The following is a 19,635-nucleotide window of genomic DNA, read 5'->3' on the forward strand; positions in this document are numbered from 1 at the left end:
AGATTCAGTTACTATAGCTAATATGAATAAAATAGAGTTGCAATCATTCTTGAGTCCACTCTCTGACTTGGCTTCTCTTGAAGGGCTGTAAAAACATGCTTAATATCCAGACATTTTGCAATAGTGAGGGCTCAGCTTTACAGTTGATACTCATGGCCATTTGGGAAGAGGTGCCTTCAAGTCAATTTTAACTCTTGGTGACTGCAGTTTTCTTGGCAAGTTTTTTGGGGAATGTCCTTGTCTACTTCCTAGAGCGGAGAGAAAGTGTCTGGCCCAAAATCACCCAGCTGGCTTGGTGCTTAAGATGGGATTTGATCTTCTCTGTGTTTCTATAACCTAGAGCCTTAACCCTTACAATACACCAAACTAGTTTACAATATGACCAACAGCAAATTCTTAGATATTGAGTCTTAAGGATTTATCTCAGTCTAATGCCAATGCAGTAAATTAGTTCAGACTTAAGGTTGGTATCTTATTGCAGATAGCCAACTTGGAATGTGCAAGGGAGGGGCATTACTTACTGATGTTGATGTCTATAAATTTGATTGAGAAGAGTCTTTATAGTTAATATTCCTTGAGGCATTTTCTCACTGTTGAGTTCTATCTCCACCATCCTTGAATCTATACAGCAAACTATACTAACAGGAACCTGGCTATTGTCGATTTCTAACCTACCTATTGCTTCTCTTCACAGTCATTGTCCAGTCACTTGACTTCCCTACAGAATGAGTGAAAAATTCCAACAATTTTATATACCCTGAAGCTGTTCCTGGATGATATGGCAATAAAAGAGATATAATGCTACTTTGAAGGATCTAGGAGGAGATATAATGCTACTTTCAAGCTGCCCCTAAGTCTAGGGACAGGAATGGTAAAATAGATAATTATAGATAGCCTGGGCATGTTTATACTATGAATGGATGCAAGCAGGAAGAGACTGTAGATTTGGGTTGTCCTTTATTTGGCAGTCTTGTTCATTTGCCAATCATTGGACAGACAAAAGGATAGAATGGATAGGTTATTGCTGAGAAATAGAGGCAGTCCTCAACTTACAACCATTCATTTTGTTTCCATTCAAAGTTATAACAGTAGTGCAAGAAGTGACTTATGACTGGTCTTCACACTTATGCCTATTACAGCATCCCCATAGTCACAATCAAAATTTGAGCGCATGGCATGTATTTTACAATAATTGCAGTGTTCTGGGGTCAAGTGATTGCCATTTGCAACCTTCCCAGCTGGCTTCCAAAAAGCAAAGTCAATGGGGGAAGCTGGATTCATTTAATGACTGCAAGGATTCACTTAACTAAGGCAAAAATATCATAAAATCAGGCACAACTTACTTAACAACTGCTTTGCTAAGCAGTGGAAATTCTGGTCCCAATTGTTATAAGTCAAGGACTACCTATAGAAGGTCAATGAGAGAGATTTAAGAAGACTGACCCAAATGGAAAATATTCCTTTTAGTGAGGAATACTGACTTATTCATAGAAAGTAACTTTGTTATTGGGATTATATGTATGAGTTGATAAATTATTTCATGATTTATTTTTGGATCAGACATTCTAATTTACCTCCACAACTACCAGTTTCATACATTCTAAGGCAGGATAGAGGGAATAAAATATAAGCAAGTTTGAATTGCAACACCAGTGAACTGATTCTTTTTTACTTTTTCTCATCAGTGGTTTTTTAATCACAATTGAGAACATAATATTTAAAATTAGATAAAGACAATAATGTCAACAATGAATCAAATGACAGCATATGTACATTTACTTCTGAGTTATTCATGAGATATTCTCAAATAACATTTTTAATTTGTGCAAAAACATCAAATATTTTCACACTAGATTAGTGTATTATCATTTTTTGCATAAAAATGGACAGGTAAATGTTAATATATGATTTTTTTTCTTTCCACAATCATAATACTTCTATATACAGATGAAAATGAGATATATCACGAAAGCCTTGAATATATCTTTGAACCAATATTCTTTTGATACATTCCTAAACTCTCAGAAATAATGAGGTATAGAACAGACTTTCTCAACATATGCCCATCAGATGTGTTGGACTACATGTCTGCAGCCAATCTGGCATATTGACTGATGAAAATCAGAGTGTAGTCTTGGAGGATATTAGATGAAAGAAAGTTATACTTCTTACATTTCAGAGCTTTTTTGTCCAATAATACTGGCTGAAAAAAATCAAAGTATTTGTATTGTAAAGCAAAATGTGTAGATAACAAAACATGCAGGAATAAAAATACCTATAAGGCAGTTTATTCATGCTTAAACATAGAATATATCCACATCTATTACCGTGTCTCCCCCAAAATAAGACAGGGTCTTATTTTCTTTTGACCCCTGAAATAAGTGCTTGGCCTTATTTTCAGGGCGGTCTTATTATTTTTGAGGTGCAGGAGGTGGCGAGTGTGGTCACCTCATGGCTGCTGCTATGTTGCAATATTTTCAGGGAGGACTTATTTTTGGGGGGAGGGCTTATTTTAGCGCATGCGCTCAAAAGTCCAAGTGGGCTTATTATCTGGGAAAGTCTTATTTTGAGGGAAACAGGGTAGTTTCTTCACATCTAAACATAGAGCTCCAGCACAATATCATGAAAGTATTAGAAAAAAACAATAACATACTACTTTTTTTTCATTTTGGCCTTATTGCACAGCAATATGCCCTGAAAGTATATACAGTAAATGAAGACAATTTAGATCCCAAACATTGTTAGATTTTTATCTATCATACCATGTATTGGTATGGCAGAGTATTCTAATTAGTAGTTGCAAGAAGCCAAAACTCTTAGCTGTAATCTTATCACCAAGCTAAACTATCTAAACAATATCATTGATATTATACATAGACTTGGATCCCTTGAAAAAGTCTTCATTGCTTGGAAAGATGGATGGGAAAAAAGAGATGGCCAACAACAAGGTAGATGGTCTCAATTATTGAAGGATGAACCATTAACAAACCTGAAGGGTCAACCTGGAGACAGATTATCTGAAGATCTGTACAGTAGTTGCTGAGGGTACAAATCACTTTATGACATGGAGATTGATAGGATCTACCTTTCTCAAGATCTTCATTAGAGTACAGCTCTTAAAATTATTTTTTCTAAGAAGACTGCAGTTAAAAGTTCCAGGATTGACAAAGGTGGTGTTGGGTACATTATACATTACCTTCTAGAGTTTCATTATAGTGCTGACTTGCACACAGCTTCTCTTGTAAATTTGTAAGGTTGATTCATAACAATGTAGAGAAGAGATTATAGCTACACTTAGCAACTCACCAAATGTAAACAGTAGTACTTAATACTAATATACACATACCAGTACTACTAAGTAACATAAAAGTGTCATTGCCTATGACTTTTAAAAGAATAGTGTGTGTGTGTGAGAGAGAAAATAACTGAAATAGTTACCAAACATGAGATCAGTAAAAAAGGCAAACTCCTTCTAAGTTGATCTCTTGACAACATCTCACAACTGCCCAACTGTCAAAACAACAGAATCTTGGAATACTCAGGAGAAGCCTTCTAGGTTGCTTTAAAGGTAAGTCACCTTGCATGCCAATAGCACAGATGTCTAGTCTAGCCAAGATCTTTATTCATGTGCTTATGAGTAATAGTGAAATCTTTTCAATGTGCTTGAAAGATTGTAGGAAGTAGAGCTCACATCAAAGAAGAAAATATGAAACATATCTTTTCCTGCAGTCAGAGCACTTCAGATAAGAATATGAATATTAACTGATACAGAATTCCTTACTTTGAATTTAAATGCTTGTTGTAGAATTCTGCAGTTTCCAAAAGGACGTACTGATGTAGCTAAAAGCTTGAAAAAAATCAGACAATTTTAAAGTAGTTGTAGCTTTGTCACCCACATATGTATATGTATGGGAATCTTTCCATTGTAAAAGTTAATATGCCACCTCTAGTTTGTGGGGGACAACATTCCCCTGCCTCAATCTTGATTCATCTGGAATGCATTATTAGTCGCACACTTCAAAGAGCCCCAGGAAATATGAGAGGCAACAAGCTTTTTATATTTACAGAAGATACAAATTTCCAAAACTTAAGACATACAAATTGAAAATCATCTGATGTTTCAGTTATTTGCAAGTGTGCATTAAGAACATGGGCTAAAATACTCCTTTAGTTCTGTTTTGAAAACAGCTTTAATTAATTCAAAATCGTATTTCTGGGTCAGCATTTTGCACAAAGGAGAGTAAAGAGGCCAGTACCTGTTTAGTTTCTGAATGGCCTTGCGCAGTGAGCACTGTTGTGAAGCTTCAGAATGGTGGTAGGTTATTTGGCCAATACTTTGCTGAGTTTCTGCTCCCCCCCTTACCGAGTAATTTCAATTTAGATATGCAAGAACTACTGTATCAGGATAAAACATCAGTACATATAAAAAGCTACCAAAATATATATTTATTTTGTGTCTGAATGAAACGGTTCATCTTTTAAAAAAGACACACTTTTGAGCTGAATTCACAAAACCTTTGTACCTTTTCCCATTGTCTGCTATATTATTACTTTGGATGGACATATGCATTATTTACTTGGGAGGAGTTCTTATTTTTCTGCTTCTGGTACACAGAGATACATAAACATCTTCTGCCTGACAATAGGCTTTTGGGTCAGCTGAAGCAAGGAAGCAAGAATATGCCAATGTATTTCTTCAGTAAAAAAAATCACACCTAGCAATATTTTAGTATAAAATTTTGGAAAGCCATAGGCAAATTTCACTACCGTCAGTTATCTGCTTGGGTTCCAGTGTCCCCAGAACAGACACAAGTGATCAAAGCCTTCCTGAATTTAGAATTCTCTCTTTTATACATGGAAGGATGTGAGATCCATCAGATATTTTCCTCGCAGATCTCTGCACCATTTCTCACACACGCCCCAACTTCCTATGATAGAAAATAATTTTCCTCTACTTTACAATTTTTCTGTTACTTTTCTCACCTGCTTCCTAGGTTTTGATCAATAATTCAGCCTGATGAAGACACTGTGGAATTTGGAACATTGTCCTTAGTTACATGATATTTTGATTGTTTCAGCAAAGGCTCAATAGTTCATTGTTTTTTCCCTTCTGATTAAGTTCATCTGGGCACTTCCACAGCACTTTATCCCACCCCAGTTACTGCCAGATATAGAAACAAAATCCAACTCCAGAGAAAAAGGAAGGAAGATAAATTCCTACAGCCTGCACCCATCAATGTCTTTTGGTAAAGTACAGTATTGGTGTGCATGTTTTTGGTTGTATGCAAAAACAGGAGAAGCTTGAAGAGGAAAGAAAGGTTGTAAAGGTTTCCCTGCCACCTAACAATATTCCTCTATTCATTTGAGTGGGAAGGTAAAATGCTAGCATTCTGATAATTTTGCAATTAAGTGCTTTTTCTTATAATTGTATCCATGGGATGGGGAAAGACAGATATGTTTAAACAATGCATACAGGAAGAGACATAACCCATAAACAGGATCCTGAAGGGAGGGGAAGGGGAGAGGGAAGGGAATAATGGCTAGCTTGATCCAGGAGAAAGGGTGAGGCAAGCATTGCCATCAATGGAAAAATAGACTATTGAGAAGTCTGTAAAGCTGTAGAGATCAACTCTTTATGGTTTCCACTAAATCAGGCAGTGGCGGCTGGAGTCTTCTCGTACCAAAAAAGAGGTGGCGGCTGTAGGCTTTTTGCGCTGAAAACTACAGGCCGAAAGAGAGCCCTGAAGTCGTCACCGCTGTTGCTGCCCTGTTCTTCGCGCTGGCTGCACATGCGCATCCTATTGCCTTCTGGTGCGCAGCTGCGCGCCATTGGCAGACCAGGCCAGGAGAATGGCCTGCTGAACCAGAGGGACGGTGTCACAGCAGAGTTGTTCGGAAGGCAGCCGGACTGCAGTGTCCCTTTAAGGTACTTTGACGTGGGCGGAAGGGGGGGGCATAAAGGGACAGGCCGCAGGAGCTGCCTTTTCTGCCGGTTCTGTGGCTGTGGCTTGGTGGCATGGCTTGGTTGGGGTGGGGTCATGTGACTGAGTGGGTGTGGCCAACTCAGTGTCATTCACAGCAAGGTGCCACCCCACCTTGCCGTGAGTGATGAGTTGGCCATGCTCACTCAGTCACATGACCCCCACCAAGCCACGCCACCAAGCCACGCCCACAGAACTGGTAGTAAACAAAATTGAATCCCATCACTGTCCCTTTCCCTCTTGTTTGGAAACCATTTGTGAGTGCATGTCTATGGAAAAGAATAAAGCGTCTGTACCATCTGAGACAAAGAAACCCCAAGGTTTAGATTAATTATATAAATATTGTAGGAGCTTAAGCCATTGTCTTCTTAGGTCTGCTTTTGTAGCTGAAGGACTTTTTCAAAGATAAATGTACATAATTTTTCATGCTTCTTGTCTCCCATTAGGTTGGTTGAGGTTGGCACTCCCCTTTATAGATCATTGAGATAATCCTGATCAGCGTATATCATAAAGCCAGTAAAAATGCTATCTGTCCAGTAGGGATCATAGAACAGCCCATTCTGTTCCGAGTAAAATATCTGCAGCCACACCTCATCCTTCTGCTTTAGGGAAAGGATTGTCGATCCAGAAGCAATGTCATGATTCCCGGTGTTGGCATCAAATGTCTTTATCTTGTACTGACCATTACACACCAGCCCAATAGCCAAGTGTTTATTGGCCAGTGTGATATCATAAGTGAAATAATAGACACCGGGGATGTTGCATATAAATTTCCCGCTGGAAGCATTGTAATTTCCACCTTCATTCATGAGGATCCTGTCAAATTTGATGGGCAGTCTCTCTTTTGGGTAACTTTTGGTCACAGCAACAGAGAAAGCTGATTTGGCTTTCTTGGCGTTGCATTTACAAGGACCAGACATCCCAAGGTCTCCTCGGGCTCCTCGGGGCCCTTTCTTTCCAGGGCCCCCGCTTTTTCCAGTGGGGCCCTTGGGCCCTTTTAGACCACGGAGACCAGCTTTGCCAATGGCTCCTGGTTTCCCTTTTGATCCTGGCCGGCCTGGATTTCCTGTCCTGCCTTGGGTACCTACGAGAAAACACAACCTCAATGAGTATCACACAAGGGACTCATGGATCTTTTGGACATAGCAATCAGAGGACCAAAACTGTTTCTGCAACCCAGGAAGCATTAAAAAAAGGTCTGTCTATTGGGAGGTTTTGAACTGCATTATTTTATGGGAGCAGTATCCCCATTTCTTTTGTCCTGATCATTCCATTAGAAAACGTGGAGAAAATATACTCTCTTCTAGATAGGTACTTGAAAGAAAAAAAGGGGTGGAAATGGATTCTTGCATCCTGCAAAGCTACAATAGAGTTTGTTTGTCTGGGCTTGTCATGATATCTAAGCTATTACCGAATGTATAAATGAAACCACTGCAGCTTGATGAACAAACCACGGTTTAAAAATTCTGGCTTATTGTTCTGTGGGATTGGAATCAATATGTTTAATACGAATTCTTTTTTGTAATCTACTGTCTCAAACAAAGCCAGAAGTCATTACTTTTTTCCTTCTCTCTTTGTACTTTTGTTTTTTCCTTTGATTTTATAATGGAATTTAGTAAAAAAAAAAAAGTAGAATCTCTCTAGCAGAAAAATACAACATAAGAAGCAGTAACTGTTTGCTAAAACTCCCAATTGAATTATTGCTCATATTTGCAGTTATTACTCACTGTTTGTATGCTAATTAGGGGTTGGACCAGCATTTTGGCGCAAATGGAAGGATCCCAAGTGAAATTGCATTTAACAATTTCCACTCTCTGAAAGGGGGTGGGGTGGGAAATTCTTCTTGCCAATTCTTCTGCTTTCCACACCCTCATTTTTTTGAATCCTTCTGGAGAATAATTTTTAGGAGGAAGAATGTAATTTGTGAAAATCTAGTATAAGTACAACACTCAATGGATTTCAAAGTCCCTTCTAAGCTCCTTCTAACAAGCAGGCCAGCTTGTTAGAAGGAGCACCATGTTAATTTACAATATGATAACTGAAAATCAGGAGGAGTCTGATCTTTTCTGAGAAACATTTTTTTTATTAAAAAGCATAAACTTTTAATAAAGATTACATGTGGCCATTTTGGAAACAAACAAATTTTGCCAACACAGTTGAGTGAGAGATTGCTGAATCTACACCAAAAGGTTTTAAGTTTTCTCAGAAAGTCTCAACAAAAACAAATATTACACTTGTTCATTGGTAAATGAGCTGTAATTTGTCTTGCACGTAAGCTGTATTTCCATAAACATCCTGTTTTCCTCATCTTGTCCCAATTTAAATCCTATATTAAACTCATAAATCATTTGAGGGCCAGTTTAAGTGGTGGTTAAAGCATCTGGCTAGAAACTGAGAGACTGTGAGTTCTAGTTCCGCCAGAGGCATGAAAACTGGCTGAGTGACTTTGGGCCAGTCACTCTCTCTTAGCCCATGACCTCAGCTGTGGTGGTAAGCCAGTAGGTTAATTTCTGTTGCAATCAAAGGATCAACACTTGGTTGATCTGAAAAAAGTAGACCCTGCACTTACAGAAAAACACTAGGATGAAAAAAAAATATTCCAGTTTTAATCCTTCATCAGTCCAGTTGCTCTGTGCATCTGATAAAGTGAACTACAGCTGACAAAAACATAGGCCTTATAACATTTAATAGTCCAAAAAGCTGCAAAAAGGCTGCTCCTGATTTTTGTTAATGGGTAGGAGTCCTGCTGGCAGGAAGTTTATGTTCCATCTAACCAAGAGTTAGATAATTTCTATTTATAAACAAAGTCAGCCAGACAACACAATTACAGCCCAATTTGGCCTCATTATTCCAGACACAATCCTTCTCCTCTATATCATCCCGGAGAAGGCCTAGGAGCCAGAAGGAATATTAATATCTGTGTCAGTTTCATTTAATTTATACTGTATTGGGTTTCTTTTCCCCCAAAACATGAACTGAACTATCTAAAGCTGGCCCAACTTGCCCAACTGATAAAAAGCTTTGTAAAAATACAGAACACCCAAAAAGCCTTCTTTGGTCATTTTGTTTCCCTCCTTCAAAGATATACCTGGACAGGCTGTTTTTACTTGCTGTTTAAAGGTAAGGAGTTATCTTACCGTTTACCATCCTACCACTCATCTCATTTCTGATGGAAATGTAGAATAGACCAGGAGTGTCAAACTCAATTTCATTGAGGGCTGCATCAGGGTGGTTTTTGACTTCCTAGGGTGTGGCATTGTGGGTGTAGCCAGATTAGGTGTGGCTTGACATCACTCGTGTCGGGGGTGCCTGTGGTGGCCCGAGCACTCTGCCAATGAAAACAGACTCCTGAGCTCCGTTTTCTGCTGCGATGGCCTCCTGCAACCATCTGCCAGCATAAAGGGGGCTCGGGAGGGATCCCAGTGGCCCTCTTGCGCTCCGCTTTTGCTGGCAAAAGCACCACGGGCCGGTCATTTGCTCTTTCCAGGGCGGCCTCGCAGGCCAGATCTAAGCACGCAGAGGGCCTTATCTGGTCCCCCCTGGGCCTTGAGTTTGACACTCCTGGAATAGACCATTCGTCAATGATATCTATGTTTTATAGTCAGGGGATCCCACAATGTGCTTGAATATGAAGTGCAAACTCATGTGTAAACAAGCCATTATGGTTTGTAAAAGGGGTTAATCCCTGTTAAAGCTTGAATTAGAATGTTAATGCTAATTAACATGCTAATTCAAGCCAATAGTTCATTGTGCAACCTATAATTGGTGAATGTAACCTGTCATGTGGAGGACCATATGACACATTTCATAGTAGTCACATGGTTCCCAAAATGAGCAGGTTCAAAACCTGCTTTGGGAAAGAGTTTTTTTTAAAACACATGATATATGCCTTAAACCAGCGGTTCCCAATATTTCTGGCTTTGCGGACTGGTGGTGGTGGCAGGAGAGAGGATGAACCCACTTCATTTGTGCAAATGGAGCTTTATGTGTGCACGTGCTTGCCTGCTGCTTGTGCAAGTGGAGCTGTGCTCGCAGTTGGGGATCCTTGCTTTAAACAACTATAAATCTGGGGGAAAAAACATTTTGCTATTAAACTTCACTCCCCAAAAATCTAAAGTTTCAGCCCCAGCTGCTCTGGGATGTTTTGGGATACCATAAAAGAGTAATGCTGGTGGGCTGTATGAAGCCTCTAAATGACATTTGTTGTACTCTATCGTAAGTTATGATTAGGGACTTCTGAAATATTAAACTCCACTAAAATGCCATAACTAAGACTTCGGTTGTTCGAATATATTTAAAAATGACATTCTTCCTTAATTTGATTTTGGAGAGAGCTACTACGTAGGAAAGTCTTATGAAAGAAAATGGACTGAGTACTGTAATGGCTGATTTAGCTTTCCCCATTCTTTTTTGGATTCCTTCTGAGGTAGAAAAATATCTTGAAAAAGAAGCCATCTCTTACCTTCATCCCCTGGCTCTCCTCTCTGTCCATCTTCTCCATCTTTTCCGTCTTTTCCTGGCAAACCCATCCTTCCTATATTCCCAGGAGGACCTGGTGCTCCGGGAGCACCTGGAGGGCCTTGTGGCCCTAGCACACTGCAGATTACTTGCTTGGAATTTTTCTGAACGTCTGCTTTGGCAAAGCTACTGAGAAATTGATTAACTATACAGGGAGCAATCCAGGCAACCAGAAAAAGGAAGATCATGGTGATGCCTGCAAGAAATGAAACAGAAGCAACAATGTGTGCATGTTGCAAGAAACATCTAGGGCTGGCAGGAGCATTACAGGAGTGGAACATGTTACGTAATTAACATTTAAGGTGGGGGTCCGAGGAACTAGGAATGCATCCTAAAATCTTTTCAGAAGGGTGGTTTTGATAAACTGCTGCAGAAAGCACACAGACACACACACACACACACACAAACACAGAAGGAGTCTTGGCATTTCAGGATTATCTATTCTGGTAGCAGCTTTTACGTACAGCGCTAGAGCCCATATAATACGACACATGCAATATTATCAGAGTTAGAAGCATAGATCCACCAACGCATTAATATGAAATGAAGAAATTAAAGGAAGTGGATTATGTGATTAATAATGGTCATTTCCCAAGGAATTGTTAAGTAGTAACATACAAATCCACTCTCTCCATTGGATAGCTGATTTATGCAAATAGTGGAATTTTTCTTTAGCAAGTCTGTTTTTTAAAGCCACAAGGTACAAAACAAAAGGGAAAGTTTGGAAGAACTCTTATTGAAATTTGTTCTTATAGTTGCCTTTTTAAAATGAGTAATAATGGTGTCTGCTTGTCTGAAAGGCTGAAAGGCTTCCCCACTTATTCAGTGGTGTGATTCAACTGGTCTAATAACCGGTTTGCTGCTTGTGAGCTTTGCGCTCTTGCTTTGCTCATGTACGTGCCAAATGCACACTTCGCGCATGCGCAGTGGGTTAAAACAAAGCTATAGAACTTACCTTCTACTGCACGACAATTGGCTCTGCCACGCCTATCAGCTGGGCTAAAAAACAAGGAAATATATGAGTATAGCCAAGGGGCAGGCGGGCGGGCCCACCTGAAGGTCGGAGCGAACTGGTTCGCTCTCAGGTGTTCTTTGGAGCTAGCGGTTCGCCCGAACCAAGCCGAACTGGTAGAAATCTCACTCCTGCACTTATTTCAGATTTGCACCAATTTCTTTCTTTTTTTTCCTTTGTAGAATGAGGCTAACCTACCTGACTAGTATACTGAGACTACCCCAGCATAATGCAGTGGCCAAAGTTATGGGAACATCTAGGTTCAAGTCCCTTCTCAACCCGAGAGCTCATGGATAATTTGGGACCCTTCACTCTTTCTCAGTGTCCAACCTCATAGTGTCATGATGAACATATAAAAGTAGTGGAGATCCCAAGTATCCTTTGTGGCCTCTTCAAAAATGAGGGAGGTAAATTAATCAACAAATGAATGAAATAATACATGCAGAAAATAGTGGGGCACTGATAGAAAGTAATAGCGTGTATCATATTGGAAGGTAAGTAAATACATCAATTTGTAAAGGTGTGAAAAATATTATTAGGTCCTGAAATGATATTGTCAGACTAGATATGAGGAAGGGGGGCAGCAGAACTGGCACCCGACACAGGCTCTACTTCCTTTGTTGTTATTTCTGTCTTAGATTGGGCAATTTCTGTAACAAAATATTTAGCTTTATGCAGCAAGAAGAAAATTGCATTGGCCTGGAAGTGAGTCATCGAGAGTATTGACCATCGGAAGGGTGAGAACATTTTTTTAGGACATGAAAAATTTGCTTACAACTGGGACAGGCAAATTAATGACCATCAGATAGAGTGGAGATCATGGAGAAGGAGACACGGATATATAAATGTGTGTATATCACACAGAGAAAGAGATCTCACATTTTTTTAAAAAAAGGATGCACTTGGATGCAATTTTCTGACTCCAAGTTAAAGGGAGGAGGTTTAAGTTTAAATCACACAATATAAAATCAGAGTATAATCACTTCCTAGAATAGCTTAATCTGTGAGAATTAGGAATGATAAAACTGTATGTCTTCAGGGAAAGGGAGCAATGGAGATCAAGCAGAGTTTCTGATGTGTTTCCTCACTGCAAATAGCTTTCTGGAAAAATGTGTTATGAATTATTTTTATGTACATAATTCCACCATTTAAAAATATGTATAATTTAGACCACACAGGAGAGTGGGAAACTGAAAGAGAATGATTAAATGAGCCCTGAAAATGATATTTGTTTTTAGACTAGTGTCCAATATTTTCCTCTATTTTATGTTGTACATACCAAAATCATGAAAAATAGTACAGGGGGGTGCCAAGTCCTCCCCCATATGTTCTAAAATATCAGAGCTCTCTTGGATGCTCTCTGAATCAATCAGAGAGTTGAAATAAACATTAGTAAACCACTAGACTTCAAACACAAACTTGCTAGCTAGAACTTAGAATAAGAAAGAAAACATCTGTTTTTCCCATGGCTATCAAAGACTTAAAACCAATGTCTACACCCTGAGCTGGGAAAGGAGAACAACTTACAGAGTACAGCATTAACAGGTTACTGTTTTTATTCTAAAGTACCAGGGTCAGAAAAATATATGGTTGTATGGTTCATATGTATGTAAAAATGTGTGATTCATATGAACTCATACTGATGTCCTGTGAATTGTGAAGATGGCCTGCTAATTGGTTTTAGATGTGATGTCCTTTTGATGTCGCAATTATCCTATCTCCATGTAGAGGCAGCCCAAATTCATCCTTTGTGGCTCCAGTTTCGAAGTAGTGTTTTCATCTTCTCCTGACACACACTCTGGAACATAAGTGAGCAACTACAGCAGTCCTCCTATCCCCCAGGTAGACTCTTCTTCTAGAGAAGGTCTATTTTCAGAATCTGAATGACAAGTTATCAGCATGGAGCACCTTCATATCAGTGTCCATACAAGTGCAGTCATTCATACTTGGAAAATGGCTGAAATCTCTTTGAAGAAGCATAAGAAGAAGAATATGGATGCCTTTGAAATTTGGTAGAATATCACAAATAGTATTTGGTAGACTATTGCAGCTACACAAAAAGTGTAGCTGATGAGTATGACCAAGAACAAACAACTGGTTATTAGTTCAGCACTTTGAACCTCTCCACACAAAGGAAAGGATGGAAGGTCATCAAAAGGTGCTCCAGACAGTTTCTCCTCATGAGGAGACTGCTAGGCAGTGGTCTCTGCAGATTTTGAGCACTAGGTGATGAGGGAATAGTCATCTTGTTCAAATTGTGATCAGCACCTTTGAAAGAGCAGAGAATTTGCATGCTTCCTTTTCTAATAACATTTGGAAATTACTTATTAATTGCTTTTCAGCTACTAGGAACCTTTGGATTGACAAGTCTGAAAAGACCAGATGAGTTTGCCTTCAATCCTTAATGAAATACATTTTTAACAACAAGCTTTAAGAACTTAAACGTTTTTTGAAATAAACAGCAAAAAGTTGATTTAAACTGATTTTAGAAAATTACAAATGGACTAAAGGTCCAGATTAATTTGAAATGAGATTTTAGTATAAATTATATGGAAATATTGAAGGATATTGTTAAATAATGGAGTCAGAAGTTACTACAATGACAACAGAAATGTCTTCCTCTGTTGATAGAATGTCTCTAAAGGAACACATTTTATTTGACAAGACAAACTGAATTGAAAGTGGACTTACAGATAAGAGACTACAAGAATGACATGGAATAGATGCTAGATTGTAGGAAGTTAGCACCCACCCCTCTCTTAAAAGAATGAAATAATCTAGGAAATATTAAAAAGGCAGAATATTATACCTCCCTGAATAAGAAAAGGAGAAACATGCTCTTGGAAAGCAGCCCCCCCCCCCCACTCATTAATAGCACCAGCAAGACTGGGCCAACCTATCTACAAGACTAAAAAACTGGGCCAGCTTATCTACAAAACAAAAAATCTTTACCCTCAGGATTTACTAGGATTAGCCCTCTACCATCTCATCACATGGCACCTGGGAATATTGCATCACCCAGAAAGGTTCAACCAAGCCTGGACTCAAGACAACCTACAAAGTTACCACTGCATGGCCCCATGAGTCTGACAACCAATCAGGATACCTGTCCTTACACGGGAACAGGAAACTCTAAGGCAGGGCCCAAGAGAGGGTATAAATCTCTCTCTGTCTTGCCCATGTGCTTGATTGCCCAGGACCTCAAACCATGTGGTGTCTGATCTGGTGACACCAATGTTTATATTCTCTTAGATTATCATTGTATTTTAAAGTTTCATAAACTACGCAATGAACAATGTGTAAATTTTGGGATGATTTTTACTGGGAAAAATATAGTAATATGTGTCATGGTATTAATTTTGGACAGCACACTCACACACAATGTTGCTTTGGTTTCCTAAAATTCAAATGTAGAAAACAATAAGAAAAAAATGCAAGGCACATTTGAACAGGTAAGCATACATTCCCTCATAAATCTGAGAAATTACTACTGTAATAGGATTGGCACCAATTTTGGGGGAAACTTCAACCCTGCCAATTCTTTTTTTGCAAGGGAAGGAAGGAGGGGGGAAATGGGATGGACTGTATTTTACTAGCTTCCAGTTTAACCCCTCCCTCTTCCCTTGAGATGGGGAGGGAAGGAGAAGGAGACAGGATATGCCCAAGAGCAGTTAGAAAGTCCAAGAGATTGACCAGTTGAATGGTGAGTATGTGGAGGGAAAAGTGTTGTATCAAATTTGTTGGCCTAAGGCATGGGAAAAGATAAACCCGGTTTTAAAATGGAGTGTATAGTTATGGAAGGCGAGCCTATCTGCTGTTTTTTAACCTTCTCTCTTTTACAGCTAATGGGTAACAGATGGATCTTATTAGAAAGGAAGCTCCTTTTCATTTGTATCACAAAAGCCACGTCAAACATCCCTCTGGCTATTTTTTTTTTGGTGGCAATTGTTCTCTTAGTGTTACTATTTAATTACTTAAAATGAATATTTTAGTTCCGGATTAATTTTATCCCTTCCATAGAAACAGCAAAGATTTGGTGGTGTTATTTTTGGGGATTATACCTTTTATTTTGAAAACAGCTTCTTGATTGAAATCAAATGGGTTGTTTATGAGTGAGAAGAATCCAAGACAAATCATCCGGTGGAGTTCAATGAGAGAAACGTGCAAATTAAGGACTATCGTGGCCGCCTCACTTTTATCTTTTCAATTTCAAAACTGAGCTCATCAGAATTTCACCCTTTGTCATTGATCATGTGTGACCTTGTCACAATTCCAGTGATTCCTTGGCACTTTTTTTTTTTTGCACAACAGACAACTGCAACAGCAACTTTAAAACTCAGCATTTTTGCACTGCACTTTGTCTCCCCATGCCCTGTCAGTGCCATACAAACCTCAAGAAATCAACCGTTTTAAGGTGGCACGCTTACTTTAGCAGTAAATTTCCCATACTTTCAGCTTGCATAGCCTCTGGCTGAAAGCCCTCCTTAAAAGACGCTCTAAGGAAGTCAAAAATAAAATACTACTTACCAGCACCACTTTCTTCAAGCAGAGTCTGACATCCAGTCGGAAATCTGCTGAATCTTAAATGTTCTTCAGCCGGACCTTGTTGTCCACTTTTGTTGGGAGTTATTGTCACAAAGTATTCTTTTAAACGAAGCGTGCCTTCTCAAATATAGTTTGCTGAAGTGGCTGCCTTGCATTTGCATCCCAGTTTCTTCCAGCAGCTTGTTTTTTTGGCTCAGCTTTGCCAGAGGCATTTTTTGATTATTGTGTAATGTGTTTCAGCGTCTGCCTCGAGTCACAAGTCACGTGAGACAGGAAAGAAAACCCTCCAAACATGTGGCTAAATGCTTGGAGAAATCCCTTCTCCCCCTGTGTTCTGGGCAAAGAGTTCCAAGGATCGGGAGCTACTTGTCTTCAACATGCTACCTAGTGATGCTAACCAATGTTTTCCAATCTTAGAAACCAAGATATGTGGAGTTCAACTCGGAGAATTCCTTGGACAGTCCACATGTCTTAAAGTCTTTAAGGTGGAGAACCATTACTCACTGGTGGTCAGCAGGTAGCCTTTAATCTAGCACACAAGTATTTCTAACTCTGTTCCTAACAATGTTGCCAAATTTCAACAGGTGCAGGCATCATATACACTGCTCAAAAAAATAAAGGGAACACAAAATAAGACATCCTAGATCTGAATGAATGAAATATTCTTATTAAATACTTTGTTCATTACATAGTTGAATGTGCTGACAACAAAATCACACAAAAAATATCAATGGAAATCAAATTTAGCAACCCATGGAGGTCTGGATTAGGAGTTACACTCAAAATTAAAGTGGAAAAAACACTACAGGCTGATCCAACTTTGATGTAATGTCCTTAAAATAAGTCAAAATGAGCCTCAGTAGTGTGTGTGGCCTCCACATGCCTGTATGACTTCCCTACAACAGCTGGGCATGCTCCTGATGATGTGGCCGATGGTCTCCTGAGGGATCTCCTCTCACACCTGGACTAAAGCATCCCCCAACTCCTGGACAGTCTGTGGTGCAACGTAACGTTGGTGGATGGAGCGAGACATGTCCATAGCATCAATGCCTACATCTTGTAGGAACTGCTGACACTCCAGCCACGAGGTCTAGCATTGCCTTGCATTAGGAGAAACCCAGGGCCAACTGCACCAGCATATGGTCTCACAAGGGGTCTGAGGATCTCATCTTGGTACCTAATGGCAGTCAGGCTACCTCTGGCGAGCACATGGAGGCGTGTGTGGCCCCCTAACGAAATGCCACCCCACACCATTACTGACCCACTGCCAAACCGGTCATGCTGGAGGATGTTGCAGGCAGCAGAACATTCTCCACAGCGTCTCCAGACACTGTTACATGTGCTCAGTGTGAACCTGCTTTCATCTGTGAAGCGCATAGGGAGCCAGTGCAGTGGCGAATTTGCCAATCTTGGTGTTCTCTGGCAAATGCCAAACGTCCTGCATGGTGGGCTATAAGCACAACCCCCACCTGTGGACGTTGGACCCTCATGGAGTCTATTTCTGACCGTTTGAGTATCAACATGCACATTTGTGGCCCACTTGAGGTCATTTTGCAGGGCTCTGGCAGTGCTCCTCAGGTCCCTCCTTGCATAAAGGCGGAGGTAGTGGTTCTGATGCTGGGTTGTTGCCCTCCTATGGCCTCCTCCACGTCTTCTGATGTACTGGCCTGTTTCCTGGTAGCGCCTCCATGCTCTGGACACTACGCTGACATACACAGCAAACATTCTTGCCACAGCTCGCATTGATGTGCCATCCCGGATGAGCTGCATTACCTGAGCCACTTGTGAGGGTTGTAGACTCTGTCTCATGCTACCATTAGAGTGAAAGCTCCGCCAGCATTCAAGTGACCAAACCATCAGCCAGAAAGCATAGGAACTGAGAAGTGGTCTGTGGTCACCACCTGCAGATCCACTCCTTTATTGGGGATGTCTTGCTAACTGCCTATTCCTTCTCACCTGTTGTCTATTCCATGTGCACAACAGCATGTGAAATCGATTGTCAATCAGTGTTGCTACCTAAGTGGACAGCTTGATTTCACAGACGTGTGATTGACTTGTGTTGTTCAAGTGTTCCCTTTAGTTTTTTGAGCAGTGTATTTAAGATCAGTGATGTACTGTAGCGAAACAAAATTGTGCAAATGCTCAAGGTGACAAATACTGTCTATTGTCTATACTTCTAAGGAAATCTTCCCAGTATGTTTTTGTGGCAAGATTCCAAACCTAATGCATAAATTTTGGAGAATGTTTTATTTAAACAGAGCTTTCATTTATAAAATACACACATTTTGCAAAAGAGCTTTAACCATATTGAATGCATTTTTTTTTGTTTAAAGAAATGCAAGGAATACTGCTACCTTCATAAATAAATGTCAATTGCGAAGTGTCAAAATTTTGATCATGTGACCATGGGACGCTGCAACGGTTGTGTATAAAAGTCATATCACTTTTTAAAGTACCATTGTAACTTCAAGTCACTAAAGGAATGGTTGTGAGTTGAAGATTTCCTATAATGCCGGTTCTTGCTGCCTTTTTCAAGTGTGGTATTAAATGGCACAATAAAACTGACAAAAACATATGTTGGTGGTCTGTTAGCTTGTCGTTCCTTGAGGTAAATCAGTGACTGCTCACATCAGGACGTTTTGACTGTGCCTTATTGTATTTATTTTTAGTTGCCCTCTGCTTCTCAGCCTTACCCCGTTTTGTTCCAGCATTGCAAACTACAATATTATCAAGTATATTCTTTACTGGAACATAGTATGTTGTGCTGGCTTTTGCTTCGTATGAAATCTGGGAGCGTTTGTGCACTGTCCCAAGAGAGATCTTATAAACTGTTCTAACAGCAAAACAAAATGCTTAGCTTAGTCTATATTAGACTTTTATGAGGCAAGCCAGGTTTTAGCTGCTCTGTTTAGGTTAACTAAAAGCCGTTAAAATGAAATGTTCACAGATGCGAAGCAGAACAGCATTGCGATTTAGTCTAGGCTAAAGCAGGGCTCATATTTAAAATTAGCACTACCTTTTTTTACAATTAACATAATATGCCAGAACATACTCCAATATTTATGTGGTAAGTAAATAAACTCCTGTGATTTGTGTTAGGAAAATTACAGGTGGTGATATGCTGTTTTGGATATCAGCCTCCTACTACACTCACTAAAGAGACATCGAAGTAGATGTAGGCTGTGGGTAGGTTTTCCTGCTGTTAGTAATTACAGTATAAAATAAAGAAAAGATTTAAAAAAGATTATGTGGAAACACATGGGATGAGAACTGAACTAGGAAAAAACCCAAATACGACAGGAAATGAAAAACCTTTGGGTTGCATTTGATATGCAAAAATTGGACAGATCTAGAAATCAATAGCATTTCTAGAATACAATTCAGTTTAAAGTGAAAACCCACTTTACCATGAAGGTTACCGGGCAAAATTATTATTCTTCCCATTTTTTCTCTTGTATAAACCTGGTACAGTATTGCAAGTCTTAGTTGTGTGCTGGCTTTCTTGCATCTAAAACACTTAGTATTTTGATGAGGTTTTCAATGTGTAGTTCAGAACAGATGACAAAAACAAAGCACTTG

The 19,635-nt window shown here is 39.6% G+C and overlaps 1 protein-coding gene across 1 annotated transcript; it reads right to left on the minus strand.

Moving 5' to 3' along the window:
* Positions 1 to 6,162: 6,162 nt before the first annotated feature.
* Positions 6,163 to 10,696, minus strand: C1QTNF2 (C1q and TNF related 2). The gene is made up of 2 exons (XM_032211752.1): positions 10,444 to 10,696; positions 6,163 to 7,065 (listed from the first exon to the last, which is right to left on the minus strand). The coding sequence occupies exons 1-2, from the start codon at positions 10,685 to 10,687 to the stop codon at positions 6,452 to 6,454; spliced, it is 858 nt and encodes a 285-aa protein (XP_032067643.1). The 5' UTR covers positions 10,688 to 10,696; the 3' UTR covers positions 6,163 to 6,451.
* Between the last annotated feature and the right edge of the window lie 8,939 nt (positions 10,697 to 19,635).

This window comes from Thamnophis elegans, chromosome 2 (assembly GCF_009769535.1).
Source record: "Thamnophis elegans isolate rThaEle1 chromosome 2, rThaEle1.pri, whole genome shotgun sequence".
Classification (NCBI taxonomy): Eukaryota; Metazoa; Chordata; class Lepidosauria; order Squamata; family Colubridae; genus Thamnophis; species Thamnophis elegans.